The sequence below is a fragment of the Varroa jacobsoni genome, unplaced genomic scaffold, assembly GCF_002532875.2.
Source record: "Varroa jacobsoni isolate VJ856 unplaced genomic scaffold, vjacob_1.0 scaffold_1407, whole genome shotgun sequence".
NCBI lineage: Eukaryota > Metazoa > Arthropoda > Arachnida > Mesostigmata > Varroidae > Varroa > Varroa jacobsoni.
This window is the reverse complement of record NW_019214309.1, coordinates 34020-46380: the sequence shown is the minus strand read 5'-3', so window position 1 is coordinate 46380 and position 12361 is coordinate 34020. Positions and strand designations below refer to the sequence as shown.

Sequence of the window (12361 nt, the reverse complement as noted above, 5' to 3'; positions counted from 1 at the left end):
TTTTATTTAGTATAGTAGTACTCAAGGCTATGATAAGCGCAGTAAAACAGTAAACAGCTGTAGCTTCAAAAGGTGCGACAGGTAGCTTACGGTAAAATAACTAATGAAAAGATTGGTTATGAGGTAAGGAAAAAAAAAAAAAAAAAGCACCTAACTGAAAAAAGAAAAGAAACATAATTTGTAATTTTTAGAAACGAGCTTGCAGTATACGTCATATATTTAATTAAATGCTAATATTATTAACTAAATCTGGGCGTTATCTAGGAACATATCTAAAAGCTATGTCGGAGGTAATTTCTGATTATCATTTTTTAAATCCACGTGGTATCTGGAAGTAATGACTGCTTTGTCGGTATATTGCAATGTTACAAAATGGTGCCCAGATTTCTCATTAACGGCAAATGTCGTTTTTACAATGATTTAGATCTGTTTTTAAATACAATCTGGCGCGAAACACTACCGGTGTAAAATGTTTCGTGCCTATAGTTTTCTTGCGCTTTTAGGATGATTCATGTCGCACATGTTTTTTTATTCATGTCAGCACAGCTAGCTAGTAAACAAACTCTATAGAGTATCTGAATTGTAATTAAAGAGATACGCAGTATATTGAGATTGATAGGGATATCGAAGCAATAGAATTGATGCTTCCCACCGATATTTATTCTAGGTTTTCGTTAGATGAGATGCAACAGTTTTTGTTTCTGGGGGATCAAAGGTCATTTATTTAGAAGTCTCTTATGACTAACACTATCCAAGATCCTCTTAATGCGGCCTACTGACGAAAGCTTCTACTGGCAACATAGAATGCTGTTTTATTTACACGACGATTTCGCTGCTCTTCAAGGCGTGCTTCCCTTATACTATCGCAAAGCTGAGGCTAGCTATCAAGCTATACCCTAGTAAAAAAAAATATATATATACATATATATGACCTCAGCTCTGCGATAATTGTCATTTTCTTTATTCAAATGCACCAATTATTGGACATCTTTAACCCCTACTGAACTACTAGACAAGGATTACATGTTTTCTTGGCTAGAGCTTATAGTTGCCCCATTATAGCTAAATGTACACCTTTAATCTAAAAGGAACAAAATCTGCTCTAATGAACTGATAATTATGTGCAAGTATGAACATCTCTAACTGGGTAGGTATTGTAGTTTGCAGGCTGGTTCATTTTACCTAATTAGGCTACACTGGCCGGAATGGTACCTAGAAGAACTAACTTTTTTAATTTTACAAGTACAATCATCTCTCATTAGGTTTGTGAAATCATTTCATTGTACAAATGAGGTGATGACACCCGCGAGCTATAAACCTTATTACAATATGGGAATTACCTTTGCCCGCTTATTTATACCTGCTGTCGGTTTAACTGGAGATGAGAAGACAGAACGGTCTGCTTTAGCCCATTTTGATATTTACGTCTGAGTAGATGTTTTATACGTTGGAAGGCTGAACGCTTTTCAGGTATCTTCAGTGAACGTCGGAATATCGGTCAGCAGTACACTGCGAAGCTGTAGTCACCTAAATAACGGTATCAATTTCGAAAACGTCGGCTTTTCTTTGTCTGAACTCAGTGGGTTCTGGCAGCTTAACTTTTTCAAAGAATTAGGATTAAGCACGCAGTAGTCAGTGCAATCTTCAAACGAAGTAACTAATACTTCAACTAATAGTTTCATTCAATTCTGACAACCACGGTCTTTACTTTTATAATTTATTCTTGTACGTAATCAGCGAAAGACCTCCTGTTATCGTTAGCGTGTAGCCTATGGATGTAAACAAGTTGACAATATTCAAAGTTGTTTTGTGCGAACAAAACGAATCGATGTTTCCATTTTTCATTTTATCGCCTGTGTCTTAATCTTACTACTTTGAAGACAAAGTTGTTTGGGATTACTGGTGCCTAATGCTGGCTGAGCTAATGTGTGTTATACACTGCAAAGTTCTTCCATTACGTACTCGTCTTCATAAAAGGGTGCCATTGAGTAACGCATAAATAAAGGTCGCCAATAAGAGTCGTGAATAACCCCTTTGTTTGGACCCCTTTGTTTATTTTATGTCGTTTCCGTCCACGACACCGTCACCAATACTAACAAAATTTCTCTAGAAAAATGTCGTTTAGTAAACCTAAAAATGGCTCGAGTTTTTTTTAGGAAGCTAGCTTTAAGCATGAAACAAGGTATGTATACGACAAGTTTCGTACTTAAGCCAGCACTTCAACTTCTAGTAGGCAAGCAAGTTACCTCTTGCAGCAGCACCAAGAAGACGGTAGACCTGGTACCTTTAGTTGAGTTGGCACTTTTGAAGGTACTCGCATTCATGCTAACTAGCTTTAAATACGGTGGTCCTCGAACCCGAGTCGAACGCTGCTTCGGAGCGAAAAATATTGGTCGAAACGAGTTAATGTTGTCCCTATTTCTTCCACAAAGACCTTACGTGCAATCATCGTTGATCCATCAGCACCCTCTTCTCCATGATTTGGGTCTCACGAAGCCTCTTTTCCGTTAGAAATCACGATCGTAGCACAATCTTTCCGAACTGTTGGGATTCTTGCTTCAGTCATGCAAGCATTAAACAAAGTAGTAACAAACGGAGTCGTTTCTTCTATTTGTTCATTGAATATTTCGTCCGGGTTACAAGTTCTATGATCAGGAAGGTTCAGGTTATCGTTCACGACCTCAAACAATTTTTTTGCGCTATTGCCATACATTCGGGGTTTTTTTGATAATCAGTATTGGAGGTAGCATGGCAGCAACCTACATTGCTTTGGAAATGGGTTTCTAGAACCTTGACGGTTCTGTAGTGTTATATAGAGCGCGCTCGCAAAATGTCTTCCGAGAATTTGATTAGCTCTTTGCTTCGAAATTTACTCGTTTGAGGCATATTTTTTAGAATTACTTAATCCCGGTGATCCATAACCGAAAGCTAATTCGAATTTTCGTGCTTTGAACTGAGCACATGATCCATTAGGTGAGGATCGTTTGATGGCTCTGCATCTAGTTAATATCGACATAGTGTATTTGCGGCTTTTAGTACATATTAGACAGACCTACGGGCTTTGCCCCGCGTTTGAGTTGCGTTGACTGATCTAACTAATTTAATTAATTACATCCAGTCTAAAAAAAACTTTCGTACGCATAAACAGTTACTTCGTTGCAATTACTTTGGTCACCTAACTTGTTATTGTTTGACAGCTGGCTCCTCTGCCTGTTCTAATTCGGACTAATTATATTCGGGTCCTACGTAGCTTAATTTTCCATCTGATATTTATCAGAAATTCGTTCAAGCAGCTCAAAATCATGTTCAGAATTCATTCTTATGGTTCGTCAATCAAACCTTGCGGCCTTTTTCAAGCCGAAATATCATTTTTAGATATAACATTTGTAGCCGACTTGTCAATATCTATCGATTATTTTTCATACATAAAACACCATCTTAAGTTTTCATCCTTCAAACGACAACTGGCATTAAGACACCCCTGTACATAGCCCTTGATGTAAAAAAACCTTAATATAAGTGAAACAATTGTTGCATTGTTGCCCCCTAGGAGAAAAGTCATTCGATCGGCATTTTCTTTAGAACTTTAGAAATAGAGCTTAATCCGGTCGTAGCCCACTATCTAAGACCTTCGGCAAAGCAGATACGATAGATAAATATTTTGGACATTTATGCAACTAAGCGAAATAATTTTTCTCCCAATGCGTCATCAAAAAAATGAACGGCATTTTTACAGATCATAATAACAAGTTCATAATTAAATCATCAAAGTCTGACTAGATGGCGCGCGTTGTTGTTGGACATATCATATATATATATATATGCATATATATATATATATATATATATATATATAAAACATATATATATATATATATATGCAGAAAGTAGAGTTTCATGACTTTGGTCACAATGGTTTGGTGTTGCTTTAAATATTCCGGAGTTCTATTTCAACTTCGTCGCCTTTGGCCGGCAAAAAACAATGCTAGGAAACATTTATGGACGCAATCTTCTTCGCCCTAGTGTTTGAACTCGGTGCATTTTGTCTGCTTCCTGAAAGCTCAGGTAGGCAGCTTGTCGAAAAAGAATGTATTTATTTTATCCCTAAGGGCTCGTTATGCCGTGTCCTCTTAGAAACAACTGTTGCCTACAGTGTTCCTCGCAGTTGGCCTAGCAAGCAGGGTGTATACGAAAACCCGTAGCTTAAATTTAAAAAGTGCTGTTTTAGACAGACTGATGTCTGGTTGATAGTGTTTAATTTGTAAATGTGAATGTACATTAGGTTAAATATTATGTTGGTGTGTTGATTTTGAGCATTTATATATTACATACAAGTTAAAAGTTTGTCAATTCCTATAAAGTAAACGGAATTTAAGGAAGGAAGAAAATTTTAACTCAATTTGTACGTTGATTTTAGAACAAATGCTTGAAGAAAAAGGATTGAAAAATGAGTACTTGTAGTACTCGGAGTACTTGTTAACAAAGTTAGCCCAATAAGACGTGATGAGTGCTATATTACATGTTTTTAGTGGATATTTGCTTTGTTGTGTGCTATCTACCATAATATCGGTCATAATGACTAGATATATTCTGTTTTTAAAAAAATTCTATTGTATAAGATTCTTAAAATGAACATGGTGAAATCTTGCTAGATTTGTATGTGAAATGCACGAATATAGAGTAGACTCAGTTATGGTAAAAAAAACGAAAAAACAAATGGAGAGGGTGTACTTTTTATTCTCAACTGGCTATTGACCTTTAGTTTCTACTCTCTGTATACTACGTCGTCCCGGATATGAATCGTGACGTACTACTGCAGGGGTAATTCTGAAAACAGCCTACGAAATAACTGGCTCCCATTTATTATCCCGCTGAAACCCGCAAGAAGCAGACGCACAATGCGGAAAGCCGGTCCCGATGTGCAGTACTATATACCACGCTTCTTTTCATCGATTATTGGTTATCCGGCCTGTTACATTATAAGGATATAGGCTCACAATGGTTGATCCCCTTATAGACGAGGTGTGCATCTATTACAATGGTTATAGTCGTGCACGTGTTATTCAACTCGTGACAATAAATACTGCATACGGTTATGGTTGGTATGAGAAAGCAGTGGGGAACGTAACCTGACGCAGTGAAAGCGAAGGGGCGCGTGGCCGCTGAGCAGTGTCACAGAGAAAAAATTGAATTCTGATTGTCAATGAAGCTATCCCGCGCAATTATTTAGTAGAAGTTACAAAATAACGCTGCGACCCCTTGCGACAATTTTTTTCCTTTTAAGACGCTATTTAGAATCCGTTCAATGAAACATCTTTACTCGGACATTTGGCGTTCGAATTGCAGTGACCAACGGAAAATCAAAATATTCGCGTTTACGAACGAAAATGCCAGCTGCGAAGTTCTGCGAGTTATTCGAAGTTTACGAACATGAGTTCCTTCCTAGAGCTAGAGCCGCAGGGACCTTTGACGCTCTAATCCTCGTAAATGCTGAAAAATCTACTACTTCAAACACGATGAGCTGTTGGTTAAAAAATTCTAGGTCTTGCGGAAAACCGATCTGGAGATAAGCAATGAACTGTTGGAAGTTGTGGTAGAAGCCCATCCAGCTTAAAGAATACTCAGGTATGTAAAGCACCATCAGTCATTGTCGAATGAAAATTAATATTATTAAAAAATGGGACACATGGATGTCCCGTGATGTAACGTAAACGTATGAACGTTTGCTTCCTTTGCGCTTATATTAAAGCAGTGATTCATTTTTGTATCAAATTGTCACTTGCAATGAAACACTGATGGTTGTTGTTGATCACGCTTCCTAATTCGTCGATCATGGCATACGTGTAAGAAGATTATGGTCGATGAAAGAACAGTTAAACCATCTTCAGCATTGCACAATAACACTTGAGTCCATGCCGCAACAAGTGCGGCATGTGAACGAGATTCGCCACATTTATTAAGTATCAATAATATCGTATAAGTATCAATAGATTTCGTCAACTTCTGAATAGGAACATGCTTCAGGTCTAAGCACAATTTCGAAATTTGGTTTCCAAGCTAAATTGTTGCACCCCAGACGTCAAGAAGAATAGCGAAATCAATAAACTCCCATCTAACGTAAAATGTCAGATTTTTCTATGTGCAGGGTTATCTTGACCTGTAGTAATACTGCCTCCAAATTAGCAGATAAAGAAAGAATAAGATTTATTTTAAAAATCTTTCTGACAAAAAAATATCTCCATACACTCTAATGTAAATAGGGGAGAATAACCTCTCTCTAGGTAGCTCGACAAGTGTTAAACATTTGCAAAACACCCTAATGTCTTTCTTAGCTATATACAAAATCAACATTTTAAAAAATATATGTATATTTGCCATTTGTGTCGGTTTTTTCCTATATAGTCGAAAATGGCGTTTTTCCCGAAAAACGGTTTAAGATAAAGAGTAAATAATGTGGAAACGTTCAATATATACTTGGCGCACTCACGCGTCCAAGCCGTTGAGTACCAACCAACTCCGTTCCAATGTATGAAAATATGGGAAATGTAAGTTTGTTCATTAATTTATTTCTGTTTTATTTATTAGTAGGTATTTTATTAAGGAGCAAGGTTTGTTTCAAAATATGCCAATCAACTACATTTGATATAATAATAATAATAATTTGGTGCACAACACAGACAACACTTCTTTTTTTTTTTTAAATTTAACTTCTGCACCCCCGGCAAATGATATAAATTCCTTGATTCTGTTTACTTAAATATTCGATTATCTACTAAAATACAGTGACAGATATTTGTATTTCGACGGACGTTATGTCGTCAAGTGTACGCCCGACTTCTTGTTGTACTTACAGGAACGATTACCGCTTAATAATAATAGACTGCCGAAATAACGAAATACTAATAATAAATTGTTCGGCCACCCCACATAAGTGTTTTGGCGGACGGTAAGAGGTAACAAATTTATTCTAATGTTAGCAACCTGTTAGTTCCCAAATACTTTTTTCGTAACACTCTAGCTAAACGCAAAATCTGTAGAAATATGCTTTGATAAAAAAAATGGGAAGATTTATTTTGAATTTTACCCGGTTACACATCATAAAAGTATTACACATTTTGTTAAAAAAAAACTATAGAAAGTTATATGGCAATGCGTAAGACCTTCATTATTCGTATGTACTAGTGTAGATTATTGTCGGATCGCTAACAGGAACAATTTATAGACATCGCTCCGGATCACGGTATCCCATGTAATGATTCATATTGTTAGTTGAACCATTATAAGATGAACAAATCTTCACAGATTAGTGGAGATATAGAGGCAAGCTGGCGTTGTGTTGCTAGAAATGTAAGTAGGCTGATTTTGGACTAATGCTTCAGACTGTTTCTAGGGGTGCTAACAATTCTACGACTTTTTACATAACTTGTAAGTCGTCTAGCAACTAACTTGTTCCTCTCGTGGCGCTTTCAAATTGTCCAGCCAATGATCTTTCTTCCTAAAAAGCTGTGACTGTTCGTAATTGAAGTTTCAGCCTATGGCACATCAGAAATATCTATTTCTCAATATCTGGTTCCCTGCGGTAGCCATTCCAATAACAAGCCAACAGCCATCCGCGAGACGGGTTGCTTTGATATTGTCCTATGTTTATTTTAAGTTTACAGGAATTTGCATAACTGACAAATGACGGAAGCTTCGTAAGCAAGGTAGTTTCATAACAATTGACCAATAAAGAAATTGCACGATGTAGTATAAAAGCGTCCCCTTACAAAATGGGGTTGATTGAGAGATAATTCTCGTTTTCGTTTGAAATTTCTGAACACCAACGATACTTGTTTTTTTTTTTTTCTTTTTTTTTTATTAAGGACCTCGTAATCTACTAAGCAAACGAAAAATCATTTGAGCTATCGAATTGGCTCTACTTTACAAACCGTTAACGATCATCGAATCTTCACACTTTTCTACCCTGTATGTTAACAATCAGCAGAGTTGGTTCCTATAGCTGATTAAATTGCTATCTGAGTTTCGACGATTAGTAGTAGACGGCTGCGGTAGAGCGACAATTTCATGCTATGGCCGTTCGAAGCAGTCGGCGTCGCTCGTCTTTGAGCGCAGAGAACGCGGTTTTATGGGATTAACGCTTGGTTGGCAACCACCAAACGACTAGATTCACCCCCCACCTGCCCCTTTGTTAATCCTCAAGCAAATAGTACTGTCCATCATAGAAGGAAAATACAGAAAAACAGCAGCGAAACGCGCTTGAAAAAGGCAGTCGATACTATTAGGTGTGCCCCTGCCCTTGCGTCAATTAAGCATTACAAAAACCTTAAATACCAAGAGCACTACCAGCTTAGCATCACTGCCAGTACAGGATTTCATCGTCTGCTTCTGCGATTGTTAAACTATTGTCTCCTTTGACATTTCACAAAAAGTTTCCTTAACGGTGTCCTAACCACTGCTCATTGTAGAGTATCCACGGGCCTAACCATAATACAAATTTACCCTGTACGCACGTTTATCGCTTAGACGAAAAGAAACATCTTGTCGGAGTAATCCCAGTGTTGTTGCAATCTACTCTTGCTAAATACCTATTGCTTGGACAACAATAGCTTGCAGTTGTATTACTCAATGTCCGCATCATTGCAGTTCTATTGCTAGTTCATGGACTACCGTATTTCTTTCACCTATGTGCTCATTTCGTACGGGTACCTTACTGCCAACCGATAGCGTCTTTTTATCTTTCAAACTGAATTATTTCTCTAAGGTGTATTATTTACGTTGGGTGTTTTTTTGACGGTACTTTGATTCAGGTCGTGGTTCAGAGATCGTAATACTGTTAGATCTTATGATATACCGAGGGGCTCGTTTGACGAAATACCCTCTGTTGTTGTTGTTGTTGTTGATAACAATCTCAGTTGTTCAAAACGTTGTTGCCACATCATTTCCTTACATTAAACATTACGACAAACTCAAGACGATTAGTGGCAACATATCGATAACCGCTGATGATATCATGGAAAGACAGCTACTGTCTATCGGGTAGTTTACCACTCGTATAATATATATTCATGTTTCGAGTTTCACTTGAAAGTCGACCAAAACTCGGATTTTTACTATTTTTTTTTTTGTCGAAAACGAATGATAACATACAATGTATGTACCATACACAAACGTGTATTGCATATTTTTGAGTTTGTATGGAAAATTTTGTATCACTTGGAAAATCTCTATAAGGTTATGTTTGCTGAGCTTATTTTCTTCAAAAAAAAAAAAAGTTCGTAAAGTTCTCCTAAAAAGTTACGAGGTAATTGCCAAAAAGATCGCAATTTAAAAGCCAAGTTTAAAAAGGGGTATCCGAGACCTAAAGGATGCCCTCCGTTTGAGATTGATGATCATTTAAACGCAATTTTGAAGGCAGACGGCTGACAAACAACTCGGAAATTGGCCAAAAAGATGACCCGTAACCGCACAACCGTCATACTTAAAGTTTGAGTACCTCTTTGAATCCAACAAAGAACTGCGACATAACGCTGCACCTCAGTATTTTGTCCGATATAGATCGGCACGCGGCCACAATAACCGATTTCTGTAGGGAATTATCATTGAGTAAGAGAAAAGGTACCTGTACGTACGGGAGTCGGAATGGGTGGCTCTAAGGGGAAGCCAAGGCCCAGGCCAAAATCCAGAAAAGGTTACAATTTGTGCTTGGAAACTGCTTAGTACGAATTAGAGAACCGATCGAAATGTTTAGTTGATCCTGTTGTATCGGGTGAACTAAGCTATTCAAAAGACAAAACCTAAACAAATGAGGTTAGGTCAGATTGCTCCATGAAAATATGCTGGTTACACCCAGCGAACATCGTCAAGAGTAGCCTCTCGCCTTGGACAAGAGGTTTTATCCGAAGCTCACTATGACAGTTCTTTAGCTTTTTTGATCATCGGGTAATCAACAACAAGCCGGAACCCGCTACCTTCTGGCGAGACAGTATACATCATCTGGCGGAAGAATGAAACAGTTGTCAACAACTACACGTGATACATGACGTGAAAACTCATCGTCACAGCAATAAAAAAAAAATATTCAGTTCTTTTTTAATACAGAAACACGAGAGCTTTCTTTCGAACTCACTTGCTTTATTCAATCTATTGGCGTTTTGAAAATGCAATAATCACTTTGGTGAACTCTTATTTAGGCCAGCTACCCTTGCTGTCCCAGTTCTTCAAAAGCTTAGCTTATTATGCTATTGATAACATGAGTTCAATTTAAACTCAACATTAATTGATAGCTGTTTATAATTGCCGTATACCACTTTAACGTAAGCAAGTAAAAGAGCTCACGGGCTCTAGGTCAATTATTTTGAAAAAAAAAATATGTCTCAAATAGCAAATCAGAGATCGTCTCAGAAATAAACATCAAAGGCTAGCAAAGATTTTTCGCTCCATAATTGCGCAGCGTCCAACTACTCGTCATAATTTTCGTTTGGTATTTTCATTGTACAATTCTAAATAAAAAAAAAAAAAATAGGTAACTAACCTAAGCTAGTTATCACTACAGTCGTGTTTTTTCTTTTTTTTACTGGACTTTTTCAAGTGCTAGCTTTTTCAATGCTAATTATAGCTTCACTATCCCAAAAGATAAATTATTGAGCAAATAATTTTTGCTTTTGGGATTGCTTCAACGTTATTGTATATATAACTTCAATCGTTAATCGTATTTTTTGTAGGCGTCCTATCATATTCAATACTGTATTCACAGCAGAATACTAGCACTAACATGTATATAGTATATAAATATGTTTGCGCCCAATAAATATAAGTGGCCGCTCATTCACCTCTTAGGGTAAAAAGGTTTTCTGTTTGCGCATGGCTTACCTGCAACCTATGCTTTATCAGGGTGAAAAAAGTATGTGTATATGTGGGTCAGCTTCTATCGTTCTTGGCGTTTGCAAAGTACTCCTAGTTTACAGGTATTTATTATACTTTCAGACCGAGTTTTTATATGAGAAGTCTGACGTTCTGAACTTTGATACGTCGTACTAGAAGCTTACTCTAATTAATGATTAAAAAATAATCGACTTCGGCCTGTTTCTGTTAATATCCTAGATCCCTAGATTTCAACTGTAGCCCTTCTCGCTTACATTTCAAATCACCGTGTACTATCCGTGAACTATAAGTTATTAGCGAAAACAACTTACTTATTGTCACTCATTCGTAAGGTAACACCGACATTTGTTATTCTTCTCGTGCGTGTCGCTTTTAGGAGCACCACTGTTCGATTTGTGGGGATTGTTAGGTTAAAGGCGCTTGGACAAACGACCGAACAATAAGACTAATTTGATCTTTTGTATTTATAAAATTTTAAATCCACAGAAAACATCAATACCTTCTTCAACATTGAGATCAGACAGGATTAATCGTCAGGTTACGTTGGGCCGCACTTGGAGCATCTGCAACGCTTTGGATTCTACAGAGTAAAGAGGTGCCCCTCGTAAGTTACGATGCCAGCGCCCTCTGCGGCGTAACGTTGGCTTGAACATCGTCGATCAGCTCAGTGGTCTGTCGAATGATTACTCAAAATATAATTGAGGATGTGTTTAATACTTTGATATACGAAAAACAGGAGCAATGAAATATCTCCTGTAAAACTGCTAAGGAATTCATTTAAATATAATAAATATTCATAATTTTTCTCGCTACATTTCCTGCTTTCAATGCTGTTCTCAGCTCAAGTCAACAAACTTTTACAAATAATATCAATTTACGAAAATGAAAGTCAAAGTTGAATTGATGCTATAACGGCGAAGTTTTCATCTGGTTACAGTCTTTGCCTATCAAAATACGAATTCAATTCAACAATAAACATTGGCAAATTTTATTACTAGGTAATTATAGGAAAAAAAAAAGAGCTCCGCGCTAATCAATGCTATCTTTGTAGAATATTTGGTATATTATATTACTGCTATCTGTTCTTCTACAAGTACTCTTTTCTTATATCTAAGAGCTTTCGAGTTATTTACTCTAAGCTTGATTTTAGCTGAGGGCCTGGAGCCTCACTAATCCCCCACACCACCAATACCTATTTTTGATTACTTGTATCATGTTTTTGTCGTAGACGCTTGAGCTTTTATCCTTTATAAAGGCTTCGTGCTTATGATCTGTGCAATCTGACTAGAAACATCATTACATCCGTTCAGCTTTTAGCGGTTGAACAGAACAGAAGGTTTACGAGGGCAAACAATGAATGCTCCGTGAAGTAAGTACAATATTGACACTGTTGTTCAGAGACACAGGTACAAATTTTCTTTTTTGTAGACAAATTTTAATAAAGTTGATAAAGAGTTGTAAACAGCTACGTCCTATGATG

The 12361-nt window shown here is 37.1% G+C and overlaps 1 protein-coding gene across 2 annotated transcripts in view; it reads left to right on the top strand.

Annotated features, from left to right (window-relative positions):
- The window catches only part of Setd3 (SET domain containing 3), a 61323-nt gene extending 49628 nt beyond the window's left edge, over positions 1 to 11695 (top strand). The window contains exon 11 of one of the 2 annotated variants that reach the window (XM_022849488.2): positions 11368 to 11695. In XM_022849488.2, the coding sequence (XP_022705223.1) occupies positions 11368 to 11472 (105 nt within the window). In that variant the 3' untranslated portion in view covers positions 11473 to 11695. Of the gene's footprint in view, positions 1 to 5346; positions 5626 to 11367 lie in introns of those variants that run through there. The other variant, XM_022849490.2, reaches the window with a different exon arrangement.
- Positions 11696 to 12361: the final 666 nt, after the last annotated feature.